The 18,159-nt window shown below is 37.0% G+C and overlaps 1 protein-coding gene across 6 annotated transcripts in view; it reads left to right on the top strand.

Annotated features, from left to right (window-relative positions):
• The window catches only part of EndoA (SH3 domain containing GRB2 like, endophilin-A), a 48,330-nt gene that overhangs the window by 13,856 nt on the left and 16,315 nt on the right, over positions 1-18,159 (top strand). For 5 of the 6 annotated variants that reach the window (XM_074104231.1, XM_074104230.1, XM_074104232.1 and 2 more), the window contains exons 2-3: positions 10,241-10,317; positions 16,777-16,845. In XM_074104231.1, coding sequence (XP_073960332.1) covers positions 10,273-10,317; positions 16,777-16,845 — 114 coding nt within the window. In that variant the 5' untranslated portion in view covers positions 10,241-10,272. Of the gene's footprint in view, positions 1-4,521; positions 4,660-10,240; positions 10,318-16,776; positions 16,846-18,159 lie in introns of those variants that run through there. The other variant, XM_074104229.1, reaches the window with a different exon arrangement.

Raw genomic sequence — 18,159 nt, 5'->3', positions numbered from 1 at the left:
AGGTACTACCGTAATCACTTACAAGTCCATGTGAAAATCGGGCTTATTGTTATTAAAGTAATCATAAAAAAATATCAAGCACTTGATCGATTATACCTGATTTTACCATTAGTACCTATCTACATATACTGAGCGGCAAACAATCTGGCCCTCAAATGTATTCAGTTATAGGTAATTTTGTATGAAGAGTGGGCCAAATTTTGTGCCGGTCAGTTTATTATGCATTTGAACTTTTACCTTGATGTCGGTCGAGAAAAAAAGTTGTTGTTTCCTTCAGGTGAATTTTAACAAGCAATTCACTGGTGGCGTAACAAATTTATAACTGCGTCTAATGAGCGAAGCGGAAAATAATTGAACGTCTAATCCGAGCTATTGTCGTGACAGAATTTGTCGAGTCTGCTCTGTCGCGCGGTGATACGCCGTGGCGCGAGTAAACGCATTTCGCGACCGACCGGCCTTACCTCATTAAATTATATTAGAAAATTGACTCGGGCACTCTCATCCACTGTAGCTGTCGCCAGTTGATAAAGTACTAAATTCAAGCAATTTGCGACGAGTTCACTTGCATTTTTGTTCACTTTACGCCCTATGCAGCTGGAGTTTCGTACTAACAAAATAATGAGATTTCGCTGCGACACAGAAATCCATTAATATTAATTTGAGTTTGCATCTTATTTTGTGACGTAACTAACTAATTACCTAACTATGATGGTAGAAGATGGATATGGTTTACATATTCTGTTTGTGTGTCTGATGGGTATGATTTTATTAAGTACATAATTGTTTTACCTATGTAGTCTCATATTTATTTGTAGTCTCATTTGCAAAGCTTCATGCTTATTTAACGCTAATTGTAATACATTCCTTAACTTATACATATATATACTTCTTAAATTATCTGGAATACTTAATCCCAAGATAACCTTAACAAGAAGTAAATAATGGTATTTTACATTTGAATAATTTATTTCATCTGGAGGTCCATATAAATAATTACTTTGCTCACCCGCGACTACGATAGCACGTATATGCAACAAATGTGTGTCATGCAGCTCCTGCGTCTCCAAGCTGTAAGAACTACATCACACAAACCCGTTTCGTTGTGTTTCGATTTAACTTAACCAGTACCCTTAGTGTAAGTTTTCGGTTACAAAATACGTCTCGATCGCGTTCGCGTTAAAATCTCAATTTGTATGGAAACACGAACATCGCAAACGTTCCGCTAGAGGCGCTGTTCGTTTTTCCATACAAATTGAGATTGTAACGCGAACGCGATCGAGACGTTATTTTGTAACCGAAAACTTACACTAAGGGTACAGAGTTCAATTGTATTGCTCTGTTTTGGCCGTTTCTGTGAGACAGTCCATACTAATATTATAAATGTGTGTTTGTATGTTTGTCCGTCTTTCACGTCGAAACGGAGCGACGGATCGTCGTGTTTTTTGGCATCTAGAGATAATTTATGGGCCAGAAAGTGACATAGGCTACTTTTCTTCCCGGAAAAATGCACAGTTCCCGAGGGAACAGCGCGCGATAACCGAATTCTGCCTGCTTCTTTCAACTTCTTTTTTAATTATCTGAAAGCGAGCATATATTCAAATTCAAAAATTTGCAGAATCAACGACAACCACAATAAACCCTTAGGTATTGAGAGCTCTCGGGATGAAATTCTCAATCCCAATTCACGGCCTTTCATAGTGTAAGTGTCACGGCGAAGTTGGCGATCTGTTTTGCACAGCGGTTCGAAATAGAGATGGATGAAAAATAACGTCACGATGAAAAAATCACAGTGATCCGCCGTTTAAAAGTATCACCGTAACACGCGAAGGAGGAACAACGTTACAAAATCGCGTAGGTCGTTCCTTTTTTAGGGTTCCGGAGCCAAAATGGCTAAAACGGAACCTTTATAGTTTCGCCATGTCTGTGTGTCTGTCTGTCCGTCCGCGGCTTTGCTCAGGGGCTGTTAATGCTAGAAAGCTGTAATTTTGCACGGTTATATATATAAACTATGCCGACAAAATGGAACAATAAAAAATAAAATATATTTTTTTTTAGGGTAAATAGACGTAAAGTGGGGGTGATTTTTTTTCTCATCCAACCCTATATGTGGGATAGGTCTTTTAAAACCATTAGGGGTTTGCTAAGACGATTTTTCGATTCAGTGATTTGTTTGCGAAATATTCAACTTGAAAGTGCAAATTTTCATTAAAATCGGGCGTCCCCCCCCCCTCTAAAATCTAAACCGGTGGGTGGAAAAATTTAAAAAAAATCAGGATGGTAGTAAGTATATCAAACTTACAAGGAAAACTATAACGGCTAAGTTTGCTTGAGAATTATTAGTAGTTTAAGAGTAAATAGCAGCCTAAGGTGTAAAATATACCTAAACTTGGAAGATTCCGTATAAAATTCGAAATCCTTAGAAAAATATTACTTAATTTTTTCGTAATGGCTACAGAACCCTATTTTGGGCTTGTCACTCACGCAATGATAACATTTTGGTATCTAATTAATAAAATAAATAACCGTTACTAATTTAAAAAAATGTATCTGAAAAGAAATAGTATAAACTAAGGTGGACTTTAAGCAAATCATGAAATTGATTCGTAAAATGTGATTGTTTTGACATCTAGCGTCTACCAAAACGTATATCATTATGCGAGTGACCAACGTCACAGTCATTATTATTTTTCACTGTGTTTTTTTTTGTAACTAACGACGGTCACGGCTAAAGGAAAATAACGCTTTCGCCCATATCTAGTTCGAAATTAAAAAGTTCCTCGCATCGAGAGGAAAAATGGATCTGTTTAGCGGAGGACTAAGTTGGCGATACGGCCGAAGGCGCTCTGCGGCTTATTTGGAACTTTCTCGAATCGCGCAAAATTAAAATGTTCAAACGTATGTACTTCGGACCTTTGAACTTTGTAGGGAACTTACTAAATACGGTTTTAATTTGATTTGAACAATAGCTTGTGAGGATGCGCTCTCATTATGATGGAGCGGAACGGGAACGTTTGATTCTACGATTCTAACAATCGCATTAGTGGAAGTTGTAGAGGAATTACCTAATAATGGTAATACGAGCCTTTCAATGTTGAAACTCATTAATTACTGATTTGTCACCTTACCTTACTTATATTAGTTTTACTGTTATCCCCTACAGCCTACACGGAACGAAGAGTACACATTCGTAACATAGCCTTGCCAAACTCTTATATAGTACTAGCTTATGCCCGTGACTTCGTCTGCGCGGATCTAGGTTATCGCGCGGTGGCGCCCTCTACCGGAATAAAAGGTATCCTATGTTGATCCTTGGGGTTCAAACTACCTATATACGAAATTTCATCAAAATCGGTTCAGTGGTTTAGACATGAAAGCGTAACAGACAGACAGACAGAGTTACTTTCACATTTATAATATTAGTAGGGATAGGGATCATGCACGTGGTTGTCGTATTGCGGTTTAAACGCTTCAGAGCCCCAGCTTCAGGTTATAAAAACGTTATTCTCCAAATAAATCTGGGGAACATTTGATCCACAACTAAAAGGCAAAATTGATGGATTACGGCAGAAAAGACGTTTACTTAATATTACTTTCATAGATCGTATATGTAATCTCAATGATATAAAAATCGCACTCGTACAAAACCGATAGGTACCAATGGGTACGGTTGGCAATATTTTAACTAACAGTTCTTGCTCCTTGTTACGAAGCTTTAAGGTTCAAGAATGGTCAGTTGGGGTATTGGCGACTGCGCTTGTAACGCCCAATGTTATTAAAGGCGTAGGCGCTGCCCTTTGCTTTATTTATTCTTAGCCTTCAGTGCCTAGTAGCTTAGCCTCTCTCGCAGTAAAATACGATAAGATAAAAAAAGATTCACGAGAGTAATATTAGCTTTATTACTTCTTAGTGTTACTTTTCCTTTCTACTTACAAATTGAGCAAACACTTAGGTACATAACTAAACTTGTTGAGACTAAATTAGTCTTAACAAGTTGAATGTGACAATAAGCAAAATTTAAGAATGGAACTGTTCAACTCGCGATTATAGGTCAGAAACGGTCCGAATAGTTTCGATATTTTCGGAAGATGTTTTTTTTTTGTCTCACGAAAGCTTTTATTGTTAAATGAAATCAAATAAAACAAATGCACAGATTGCTCTTTATGATTGTAGCTGAAATAGATACAGTCAACGTCTAAAGAAGCTGTTGATTCACTGAACTAAGTTGAACCTTAAGCTAATTTTATTAGTTTTGATATTCAATGACACTTGTCTTGACGAAATTGTCTATAATATGCCTTCTAAAGATACCATCAAAATTCTTAAATACTCTGTCTGCTTTATTGCCTACACAGTTATTGCGTTTATGTAATGAAATTATGTTAGTAAAAAACAAAACAAAAAACCTTATGATACAATTTTAATTGTGACTTTTGATCTTGGATTAGTATTGGGTCCATGTGTTAAGGGGCGAGGCTGCGCGCGCAGGCTACGCCGTAGCGGCTACGAGCCTCAGTCGCGCCGTGCTACGAGAACGGAGCGTGTCGGCTGCTACGCCGCTCTGACCCCACATCCTATCTGACATAAGAATTTTCACCCCCCTGTCAGTGTAGTGACTTTGTTTTTACAAATAAATTTTTGAAGGGCCCGAAGGATTGCAAGGTATTAAACCTATTTGATGTTGTTATAGAAGCCTTATATAATTGATGTTGCTGCATTTTAATGTCGTTATGTTTGCGCGCCATTCGCGCTCGTCGAACAGTTGATTCCGAACGATTATTCGCGAAAGTTTAATTTTAACGAGTGTTCCATTGTAATTTTGTTACTTTGTATTAAATGACGCCTACGGTTGGCTGGCAAAGTCACGTTTCATCAGTGAACGCCCCCGGAGCTTAATGATAGCTAAAATGTGAATTCTATTTATATGTCACGTATTCTGGTACCCTGCCGTGTACGGAATTCAATTGCTTCAAATCCTATGAAAAGGAATAATACGCCTACAACTCGCATGTGGGCGAATGTTTATGATTTTTTTCGGTATGACGTAAGACGCTTTTTTCTTGTGGATATCATTTGCGAAAGACGAAATTATGTCTTTACTGTATAAATTTGAAAATGGCTTTTATGCCTTATATTAGCGTCTACATCTATGTCCTTGACGGTACCACGACGGTACTGTATTTAGAAAAAAGAGTATAAGAATCGAGTCCTTGTTCTTCGAGATAAATTGTAGTTAGTTCAGTTCTTCTGCTGAATCTTTGTACTACAGGTGGCGATCGCTTGACCTACCGCATGATTATGTAATAATTTTGAAATACATTGCAAATCTTTACAATCATTGCAGCTATTGAAACTATTTGACGAAACTTTCCAAATGGTTTGTGTAAAGAATTGACAGACCGGTCCACATACTCGTACATGCTTTAATTAAATAAGCGCTATTCCTTTTCTTTTTTCAATACCAGGGACGGGACTGAGATATATTAAGTACAGTCAGCAGCAGAAGTGGATAATCAGCCGCACGTATGCTCCAAATTATCTACACACGACTCTACTGCCGTGGTAATAGAGTACCACAACCCCAACCCCTCATCTGCTTCTGCTGCTGAATGTACCTTGGTGAAAATTCCGTAGCGGAGCATACAGAATCAGAGTTCCTCTTGATTCACTCAGTAAAGCCAATGGAGTAGTTAAAACCTTGTAAGCAAGGGCTTATTGAAGTGACAGCTTATGGCCGTTATTACGGAGGAGTAGAGTACCTTTTTCTTTACGATAAAATTTGGGTGAAGACAGAAGCTCTTAAAAACTCGATCAAGTGCAAGTTGGACTCGAGCACAGTGGGTTCCGTGCCATTACGGTGTCTTGTATAGAAATGCGTTTGTTTAGACTCTAACGTGATTTTGTAGAGTCTACACATTTAAAAAAGTGCGGGTCGGACTCTCGCACCGAGGTTTCCGTACAAATTATCCAGTGTTAGAATAGCCTGCTCCTAAGCAAAATACACTCGGTGTGGGGTCATTTCTAATTGGTAACTGACATATACAAAAGCAAATATAAAAAATGTTTTTTTTTGGTTGTGTTGTGAGCTATCTTCACACCAAATTTAATTTCCTAGGGCAACTGGAAGTATCCTATAGTTTTGATTCTTCGTAAATTTGTATGGCAATACCTCTTTTAATAATGAAAATGAATGACTATCTTTTGATTGAGTTGACTCAATACAATTTTTTTTTTTTCATTGCTTTGGTAATTATTAATTAATTTCAGCTTAATACCTCCACGCGTTTCTGCGAAAAACGGTCTAGACAGACGAACGGACGGACAACAAAGTGATCCTGTAAGGGTTCTGTTTTAGCCGACTGGAACCCTAAAAACAATTCGTGCTTTTTGCTTAGAAGGAAGCTCTGCTAACAGTGGATATTTACGATTACGATTTATTTAAGTACTACAGACGTCCGTTTAAAGCGTAAATTTGAAAATTTGATTTGATTTTGATTTGATTTTTTGTAAGCGTATATTTGAAATATCTACCTGATACATTGTAGGTACGGAACTCTCGGTACGCGAATCCAACTCGCACTCGGCCGTTTTTAATGTAAGAAATAATGAGAATTTTGCTCGCTGAGACTTAAAAAGTAAATTCCAGGTTATCTCAAAAACTTAGTTATTAATATAAACGGCCATTACCGAACTAGTTAATGGATGAAAAGTATTTTATATTAAATTAAGTATGTTAATAAATATTAACCAGTTCGGTGAAGGTCGTTCATAAACGGATCTTCTATACTATATGATCGTATACATTACCTATGAAAATTCAGTGAAAATATCCTACTACAAATAAATAGAGTCGTAAATAAGTAGGTAAATTGGAGATTTTTTCTCAGTTTGTTTGCTTGTAATGGTTTCGCTGTTTACGCACGACATATTTTATCCAATTCCCTCGACTAGATCTCCCCAAACGGTAGAGGAAACATTTATTTGACAATAATACACTTCACGCCGTGATATTGGATGGGTCTTTCAAAAACATTGTAGGTTTGCTAAGATCTTTTGGAACTAATCTAGAGATTCCTGATTAGAATACAGATACGTTACATTACATAACATTAAGTGTGGCACAAGGGAAATGAGACTCAGCGAGTTTTTAGTTTCCAACCAAACAAATACCGATAGTGGCAAACGTTTATGACAGGAATATGGTTTTAAAGGTGCCATGGATATGATATGGAGCCAGTTAGTGTCGTCCTCTTCCATGAAACTTAAACATGGTGTCTAGCCTCAGGCAGTTATTGCGGCACGCACTAATTACGGTCTCCCAAGACTAATTTATTTGTTAGTAAGTATAAAGGCTTTAACTATTAAATTAAAATTATATTTTAGATATGAAATTGATTACGGGTTAAACTATCTCGGCGATCTTTTCTTGTAACAATATAATACTTTGTTTGCGCTTTTTACTTTCTTTTTGAGAAAATTATATTTGCATGAAACATTAGCTACTTAGGCATAAGCTTGAGCTGAGTACGTAACATCCATTCTTTCGCTTTACATTATCATGAATAATTCCAGTAAATATTAAGCACTATACGCGAGAGTGCCAAAGATGGCAAATTTCTGTCTGAGTAGATATTTATTATTTACAACATTCTAACGTTCGCGTGGCATTTTCACTTAGCCTGAAATATAGGCAGGCAATAAAACCTACGTTCCAAGTTGTTAAAGCATAAAAATGCCAAAGCTTCTCGAACAAGTCCTACAACTTTGTAATACATAATAATATATTGTTTGATTAGATTCGAATGGAAGTTTACATTTTCGTAACCTAACTATCCGCGTATCGGAAGGCGAAGCGGAAGGATGGTAAAGTCAAGGAGGAGGGACGGCACGTGGGTGCCACAAAACCCATCTTTATGGCGATTTTTGGGGAATACCTAACAACGTTCAGCAAGTAGACTTGCGGTTGATATAGTGATGTTGATTTATTCTACTTGAATTTCATCCGCTCTGAAGCATTTAGTGAAGCGATCACTGCGTCAATTAAAATATGCCCACGCAGTATTTTTAAACGTGTGTAAATTCTGAACGATTTGATAGCTATTTCTTTATTTTCGTCCACAAATTTACGCCATTTCGATGTTTTATTTGGGATAGTCGTTTATTACTTTGTTACTTAGGTTTACCAAAACTTTTGCCAGTTTTAGGCTGCGCATACACGAGTGACGTACATCGCTCATTACTTATATTACGTGTATTACGTGGCAGCGAAGGGAAATGCGAGAAAAAATCCGCCAATAGGATTTCTTTATTTTTTAGCTTCACTCAACGTTGCTTCTTATTGGGGGTTTTTCCCGCACACTACTTCGCTATCTCGAGTTAATTACCTTGTATTAACAGTCAAAACTAGCATGTAATACTTTTTCGTAACGAATGCAAAATTATAATTAAATACCTAATCATATACACTGCAATTTTTAAAGCTAAAAGGTATAATGACACAGCCAGCCACGTTGCTTTACCACTTTGAATTAAAGAAAAGTTTGACCCTTTCGGAGAGAAACGACCCTTCATCGTTAAACCTGACGCCTGTATATAACTCTGACTGTGTACTTTATTTACAACAGTAAATCATCGCGGTATAATTCGCGAAGTTACGGCTCATTTCGGAGTTGTTTTTTTCTTAGCTCATTATTCATGGTTGCGTAAAATGCAAAGGTCAAAGAAATAGAGAAGCGAACTTCAGTAATCTGGTTTGATGGTGCTGGTGTGATACCTTTTATATAAAATACTTGTATAAAGAAATACATTATCGACTTGTTATCAAATCCCTATTGTTCTAAGCAGAGGGCCTATTGCGTAAAGTTCCTGGCACTCGCGATCGCAACAAAAACTGTCATTTGATTGTGATCGCGAGTGGTAGATAGACAGAAACGTTAGACAATACGGTAATTTAAGACCTGAGTCTTACATGAAAAATCGAATATTTACATCCGAACGTCAGAACATGGAAAGTGGAAATTGCTAACTAAATGGACTAAATAGCCGATTAGAAGGACCAGTTTATACCTTTTAAAGTTAGGGCTCCCTAGGGACTCGTGAGCGAGCGTCTAGCTCGTTTGTGCATCTTTTGCGTCGCCTGTATAACACAACGCAACACGCTAAAGGGACTCCTAATAATAGCTAGGTATACGGTTTTTGCATTTTCAATATACCGGAGTCCGAAGACGATGTAGGAACTTTTTGTCTTAAGTAGTCAACTGTGCGATGTTTTTTTAGAATAACACTGAACAAGGAAATGTGCCGGCAAGGTAGGCAGTGTTTGGTGTGTAGACAAAATATATCACGCATTTGAACTAAGAAATTTAGGGTTCAAACTCTTCCTAATACTCCAGTATATCACCTCCTGATATTCCTACATCGATATTCCGGCATGATGTAGCTCAACCCGTTGAAATATTAGTGTATACTTTTTTTGTCCGCTTGCTTAATGAATTTATCCAGATCAAGCTCATTAACCATAATGTACCTGCACCATCAGCAACAGGGTTAAATTAGGGGTCATTGTTGATGTTGACCCACAGCGGTGTCATTACGTAATGTACTTACGCTCGCGTATCGATCTGAACGCGTGGCACGATGCCAATAACAAACTCTACCCACTGTGCCCCAACTTGTGCCCGTTGATAAAACTTTAAAAACACTCGCCGCCGGGTTGTTTCACCTTATTGCGATTTGGTAAAACGGTTAATTTTCGGCAATTTGGACGATTCCGTTTAATAGCCTCGCAGAAACGGAAAGACTAAAATGATAAAATTGATAATCTTAGGCCTTACTCTTGAATGTGTGTATTTATGTTAATCCGTTCCAGCTACAGCGTAATTTATAATAGAAAGTACGCGATCTTTTAAATGGCTACTTGTGTAATAAATAATACTCGAACCCGTTAAACTGGAGCCTGGTTGAAAAAATAAACGCTCCTAGAAACTCATTGCAAAGCTATCCTTGAGCTCGAAACTCAAACTCGACCAGAAAATTACTTGCTTCTTTTCTTCCGAATAGTAATAAAAAGTTTGCTATGGCAGTGTGAGAATAAGTAGCGAAAGGAAACAAACATACAATGATGAAATTCTATTTTAAATATCGCAATTAATTATTTTACTTTAGTTTCAAGTTCAACATCCCTATGTTGAGTTTCAATAACTCGATATGTTCCAAATTTAATGATTAAATGTTTTTGTTTCAGATAATTAGGCTAGCTTTACAGAACTCTACAAAATGGCTTTTGCTGGTCTTAAGAAGCAGATAAATAAAGCTAACCAGGTAAGAGAATTTTTAACTACGTCTGGAATAAAAATATCATTTTCATTTTAATGTGTCAAAGTACAGTCAAGTGCAAATATATGTATCTATTCGAACCACTCAAAAATATTTTACCACGGCCTATAACCGGCTAGCCGGTCGGAGAAATAAAAAGGCGTGTGGTTACAAAATAAAAATATAATACAAAAGGAAAATATATAAAATTATTTCAGTCAGCACTGCTCATGTAGATAAATTAAAAAAAACAATAGCCTGAGACTTGTAGGACAGGTAGGGAAACAGGGCAGGGTGTTAAGGTAGCCTCGGAGCGTCCAGTCGCGCCGGCGATCTGCTCCAAGGCAGCGGAGCGAGTGAAAGCGGAGATGTAGAGAAGAACAACAGGAAAAAGGAAGGGCTGGAATAAAACACCCTGCTTTACTGCTTGCTTGCAGCACCCATCCAAGTCTCGTTTTGGTGTCGGACCAGCGAAACAAAGCTAAACCAGACTTGGATTAGGGTTCACAAAATATAAACAAGAATAAATGTTACAAATAGAGCAAACAATATTTACAATACCTGCAATAGTGGCAGCCCCTTATATCACAAGTAGAAGTCAGAGAATTAGCTATCACAAAGTGAAGAGTATTAATTATTTCTATAAAAAAACGAATTGTGGAGCCAACCAAATAGTAGAGCCAATGTCGGGAAAAAACCAAAAGGGGATAAAGGAAACTTCCAAGTAATCTTAACTTAACATTAGTCTTAAAATTAAAAAGTGCCTACTTTAGAACTTCTAATAATCTTTCTCTCAGATTTATTTATTAAACTAAACTCGAGATGTCGTTAGTATTTTCACTTATTTCGATCTAAGTACTGTTAAGCCGACAAAAGAGATATTCGAAGCTTTGTGAAGACTTTGAATTAATTAACAAGCCTGCGGTTTGATAGGTTCACAACGAACTTGCTCGGGAATAGTTAGAGGTTAATATTTCCAGTAATTACAACTACCAGCCGACCCCCAGTGCTATTTCTGTTTGTAGATAAAGTCCCTCTCGGCATGGATTTAAACGGTGGAACTACTGGACCGAACAATGTGGGACACTGATGACTATTTATTACTCTTAGTGCGCTCAGCTCGAAGATAACTGTACGTTAAGACGAAAGTAATAAAAATTGCTACCTCCATTGGGGATGCTATGAGCAGGTCAGCGAAATTCGTTTATGGATATCGGGATCACCTTTATTCAAAAGCAGACTTAAAAATAATTAATATTTAACACCCTCTGATACTCCGATCGACGTTAATATTTCGCATAAATCGACTTGAACAGTGATAGGCCTCAAAGCGTGATTTGCTGACGCCGCTTGGTTCGGATGAAATATTTTTCAATTAACCGATTGGATAGGTACTCCCGAACTGAATTAAAGTTAATAACCGTAACGTCCACGAGTCTGTATTCAGTAAGACTACAATAATGTTGAGTGGGTTCTGTGCCAATTGTACAATAATCATTTACGCCGGCTTACATAGGCTTTGTTTCCTTTCCGCAATGTCCCGTTTCCTTTTCATTTATCGCTACCGGCAATAGCTATTTCTGACTCGGTTTAAGCCCCGATTAGACAAAACAATTCAACATATTGATCGACCTTTTAAGATATGTATAAAAGGTACTTTTAAAATGGAGTCGGTATAAAAATGTTGTACTTACGATCTGTAGGAGTAAATCGAGCGTCGAAGTGATTGATGGAGCTGTAATAGCGCATACATATTGCCTCGCCTTGCTTGTAACCTATATGGGATTTTGAATAATATATCGCGGGCCGGGTCAACTCAATTTATATTGGACACTTTTCTGCTCTTTCATATATTTAAAAACAACCTTTTTTAAATTGGGTCGACGTGTAATAGGCACCTAGTCATCTTTAAATTTAATGTTACATTTAAAACCAACACAATTTAGTGTAAGTGTATGAAGAACAACGTATTATTAATAAGCAGAGTCGGCTAATAATAAATTCAAAGTCAAGGAAATCTTTCTGGACAAATAAATTGCTTTCGTAAATCAAGCTTTTTGTCACTTCGAATTCTAGTTATAATTTTGTCTAGTAAATTCAATTAAAAACGTGCTTACATGAAGAATAAGGAATATTGGTCAGGCTATTGGGCAGCCTTTGAGCTATTGGCTATTGGGCGGAGCGTTAGAGTTACCATGACGTGTTACTGTTGGCTGATAGAGTATTGGATAAGTTACGCCAGAGCTCCGACCTTAGTTGCAAACTCTTAGACGAAGTCTAAAAACGATGTCATTCAAAACGACTAAAGTTATTAGGTACTTAACTTATTATGGTTACGACGAGACAACGGGAAGATAATGATAAAGTACTACTTAAAATGTAAATTAGCACGATATTTTAAAGAGGTCGAGAATGCCTGCTTTCTTTTGATGCCTGTTTTTGTCTGGAGATAAATTCGCCTTAGCTACGTGCATTGTTTGCGGAGCAAGGAGTCTTATCAATAATCTTTTACGTAAATATCATCTTAAAATATGACGTTCCGGCCCATGGGGGTAACTAAAAAAAAGGTACAAAAATAATTATAATTTATGTAATACACACCGTAAAATAAAGATAAGTACGTAAATTCATTGGTTTTCAAGGCAATAAATAAAATAAAACATGTGTTATGCAAATTCCGTTGAAACAATTATAACAAAAAAACTCGAAGGCAGAAGTAGGTAACCAAATAAAGTCAGTCCATAAACCCTCTTTCACGAGGCAATTTTTCATAAAAAGGCAGTTTCATTGAGGACCAGTATATTTTCGGGACATAATTTTGTCATATTTGGGTTGAAATAGGAAATTTAATAATTTGTCATTTGGCTACATCCTGAAAAAGGGGAAGGGGTGCTGGCGGGAAGGAGAGGTGGCCGTGACCCACGCCTCGCCCTATATTGTCGTCGTGTCCCAATTATTACGGCCTTCGTCTCTCGACAGGATCCTCCGACATTGCACCAATTAGGGACTATGCTTGTAATAGTTGTAATGGATGTATGACTAGTTTAATCCGAACACAGATTTTAAAGCTAGGTACCTTAACTTCAAACTACACGGTGAATGCAGTACATATGACGCAAAAAGAGGGGTGTTATAAGTTTGACCGCTATGTGTGCCTGTGTGTCTGTCTGTAGTACTGTAGCTCTTAAAAGGGTGGACCGATTTGAATGCGGTTTTTTTTTTAATTTGAAATCAGGTTTTCTAGCGATGGTTCTTAGACATGTGTCCGTTTTTGAGATATTGAACTTTGAAGTGACAAAGTCGGGGGTTATCCAGCTTATTGTTGGTTAGGTTATAGAATTAATAGTAACTAGCCTGCAGTGCTACTACGAAACTCGAAACTCGAAGTTCGTGTGGTGCGGTCTCTCTGACACTTATACTATTTAGTACGAGATCGAGAGGGACGGTACGATACGAACTTCAAGTTCCGAGTTTCGTAGTAGCCCTGTTGTTACCTGACCCGCGACTCCGTCCGCGTAGAATTTGTTTATCGCTATCCCGCGGGAACTATGCAATTTTCCGGGATAATAAAACTATCCATGTCCTTCTCCGGGACTCAAACTATCTGTATTACGAATTTCAACCTAAATCAGTTCACTGGTTTAGACGTGATGAGGTAACAAACAAACGAAAAACAAACCGAGATGCGGCTGCACACTGTTGCTTATAACTTCGCTTTACTGTGGGAAATGGCAGTTGGATTGGACCGGCCAATCGGACCCTTGGGCCACCATATCATAGGACTATGTACCTTGGTAAATAATTTAATTTAATACATATAACAATGCTTATAGAATGATTTAACTATCACGATGACAAAATCCAAGGTGGCCTAGGAATCCAATTGGTTGACTCTACATATTTTATTTCAGAAATAGAATGAATTTTTATTTGTGACAAAAAGAGAATGTAAGCAAGCAAACAAGCAAATTCGCATTTTCATTATTAAGATAAAATAATAATTTATAGAATAAATACGGTTATTTATCTTAAATCAAAATTAAGGACACCTGAACTATAGTCGTCCAAAATTATGTGAAAGCATAGGGAAATGCAGCGGTAGTGTTATATTGTGAATTTAATTATTTTTAGTTATGTTTAGCAGACATAGATATTGGTGGACCATTACTGGACTTTTATTGTATGTATTAACCATATTTAAGCTTTTGATATTTATTTTCGTGATGGCGAACGAGAGGACAATCTCGGCCAAGGTTAGGCCTCGACCTCAAGCTTTATTCACCCGATAACGCTCCACGGCTCAGCGGCCATCCTTTCTATAGCGATTTCAAACGTTCAGACGGCATTTCGATGTTATTACGATAACTTGTTCTTATAGGTATTAGGTACTGACCCATGTCAATTTTTTTTAAACTTAATGTCAATTATGGAAAGTTAAGATTCCCTTAGGATCTAAGCTCAGTTCGCTAGGTCTTACGAGTTTATCGAATGAAAAACTCTCGTCCGTTTTTTAGGGTTCCGGAGCCAAAATGGCAAAAACGGAACCCTTATAGTTTCGCCATGTCTGTCTGTCTGTTTGTCCGTCCGCGGCTTTGCTCAGGGACTATCAATGCTAGAAAGCTGTAATTTTGCACGGATATATATATGTAAACTATGCCGACAAAATGGTACAATCAAAATTAAAAAAAAAAATTTTTTAGGGTACATACCTCCCATAGACGTAATGTGGGGGTGATTTTTTTTTCTCATTAACCGTATAGTGTGGAGTATCGTTGGATAGGTCTTTTAAGCTTTTGCTTAGACGATTTTTCGATTCAGTGATTTGTTTGCGAAATATTCAACTTTAAAGTGCAAATTTTCATTAAAATCTGGCGTCCCCCCCCCCTCTAAAATCTAAACCGGTGGGTGGAAAATTTTGAAAAAATTCAGGATGGTAGTAAGTATATCAAACTTTCAAGGAATACTATAACGGCCAAGTTTGCTTGAGAATTATTAGTAGTTAATGAGTTAATAGCAGCCTAAGGTAATACGAAATATTACTTTTTTTTTCGTAATGGCTACGGAACCCTATTTTGGGCGTGACCGACACGCTCTTGGCCGGTTTTTTTGGTCTGCTGCAGCTGCATTGTTATATGTTACTAATTATTTTGAGTATCTGGTATTAAAATGGCATACTTGGTCGTTTCTTTTGATTACAAAGGAAACGAACTATAAATGTGTAAAATTAATAAAATTCTGATCGTGACTTATTACGATGATTTTATTAATTTAAAACCCGGTTTTCCCGGAACGACATCTTAATGTCATTCCGGGAAAGTTTTCGGCGACGGTCTCCAATAACAAGTTCCTTCCACCTCAATAGCCTCTCTACCTCCGCATGACTGATCTTGTCCTTTGACAGTCGCCGTGAGCCTGAAAAAAAGATAAACAGGTGGTTTCTCAATAAAAAAATGACTTTATCTTTGAAAGTAGAAAGTCGGTAACCTTGTTCGGCTAAACACATGACCAGAAAAAAAAGTCTTGCGAAGAAATAATCACGTTGGGCCAAAGTGGTTTCACACTTGGTAATTGGTATTTGCTATTGCTAAGGATCTGCGCGTGAGACGAGGTCAGGATAATTGACTCGTCGCTGCCGCCGTGCATTGGCCGCGAACATTGAAAATGATGGCAGTAATCATTACGACCGCCCTAGGCCTTGAAAAAGTATTAAAAGTATGGAAGTATATATGGTGGAGAAAAATAAATGCCTTTTTTACTTTGCTAGTTTGATTGAAACACCCGTGTAAAGAATTATCACCGGAGTTTTTGATTCAAAATTTAGTATCACTATCACCTTTACATTTTAGACATCAACCAATCATTTCCTGTTAGATTCGTTTCAAAATTTCGAGTCTGTTCAAATGTGCCCTAAAAATATAATGATAAGGTGTCTTGGTTGTGGTGACAGTATGCTGAGTGGGGTCCACTTTATACTATTCGATGTTATTATTATTATTCTCTCCATCTAATGTATTTTTATGTGTATCGAATATGTGTAAATAAATGTTTCTCTCTCTCTCTCTCTCGAAAATTATTTATGGAAATATTTCAGCAGGTGGTTGAGTTAATTTGACTCAACAAAACTCCTTTATGTATTTTTGCTTAATGTATGGAACATTGGCCGAGGTGCACGTCAATAGATTTTGAACCAAAAATTCCTATAGAGAAAAAAACTCAGGGGTGTTCAGTTCGATCAAACTAACCCAACTATCTGGTGAAATATTCTGGAACAATTTTCAGACATCTTATAAGTCATCGTAGATGAGTTCCTTTTTTTTTTGAAGTACTGAATTCCAACAAAAAAATGTACGTGAGAACTATTAAAACAGCTGAATAACGTCAGCACCATATGAAAAGCTAGTTACCTAATGAACGCTTTGTGAGGAACTCACTACTTTGTTAATGTGTTGCGTCTCTTTGTTGCAGTATGTCACAGAGAAAATGGGTGGTGCCGAGGGCACAAAATTGGATTTGGACTTCGTGGAAATGGAAAGAGTAAGTTATATCCGTTGATTTAAAATTAAAGTGTTTTTTGGTTCTTTTGTAGTAGAAATAAATATATATTTTTCTCTGCTTAATTTGTTACTCTTAACTTAACTGACACTTACGTATCTGAGTTTATTATTTAGAACAGATGCAATGGATGTACATAAAAGACTTTATTTATAAGTCGGGTTAAATGAACCACAACAAGTTGTCAATTGGTTTACAGGTATATATTTATAGGGCATGTACTACTACAGTGCTCAAATTACGTTGGACAAAAACTTAGTTAGCTAGGAAATAAGCTTAGTTAAAAAAATATCTACACGCTGTTTAGGCACCACGAGATGAGTTTACTTACATGCTTTAGCCGTCGACTCGCTATTGTTCTACCGTTTGAAGCTCGAGTGGTGAAATATACACATAAATTGCTACCTAAAGCTCCCTGGCGGCGCTCGGCACTTTTTCACAGTAGCCCACGAACTACTTACATTTCCAGGGCAGCTATATACTTTTTAGTATGTACATTGCATGGCACTGACGTTACTTGAAAGCTAGTTGCCCTGTCCTAGACCGTTTAAAAAACAAAATAAAAATAATACTGAAAACCATTAATGTGATACACTTTACTTAATTAAACTTAAATGCTGTTGTTTAAGTATTACGATATTTCCTAGAGTCAAAAATGCGTTCGATTCGGTTGAAAGTTTATAAAGCCTTTAGTTAGAACGTTGCTGTTTACTATACGTTTCTATCCTTTTGCCGGGTTAGCTGGATGTAAGTACAGTCTGTTCAATATAGGAATGGACAGCAGGAAAATAGGCTCTACTATAAGCACGCTTTAGGAAGTCGTTTAATAAATAGCATTTTTTTAAGTATACAGTCTAAGCTTAATTTTAATTAACATATAACGTAACGTATAACGCGTCACGTTTAAAACAACGGCAATTGTAATCATCATCATCATTGTCACGTCAATAAAACATGTCGAATGTAACAACTCGCTGAAACATTTTCAATATTCAAATGCGACTTTATTTTTTTAACACATTCGTCTCTTTAAAATAACCTGAGCTTGAATAAAGTAATATGCAAATGCTAAAAAATTAACATATTAGTTTCAATTATTCATTAACTAACTTTTGCCCGCGACTCTGTTCACGTATAATTCGTTTCTTCGTTTATTGCTATCCCGCAGGAACTACGCAATTTTCCGAGATAAAAACTATTCTATGTCCTTCCCCGGGACTTGTAACTTTCTGTATACCGAATTTCACCTAAATAGGTTCAGCGGTTAAGACGTGAAGAGGTAGGTAACAAACAAAT

The sequence above is a fragment of the Choristoneura fumiferana genome, chromosome 21, assembly GCF_025370935.1.
Source record: "Choristoneura fumiferana chromosome 21, NRCan_CFum_1, whole genome shotgun sequence".
Classification (NCBI taxonomy): domain Eukaryota; kingdom Metazoa; phylum Arthropoda; class Insecta; order Lepidoptera; family Tortricidae; genus Choristoneura; species Choristoneura fumiferana.
Note: the sequence above shows the minus strand (reverse complement) of the source record. Positions and strands in the feature narration are given on the sequence as shown.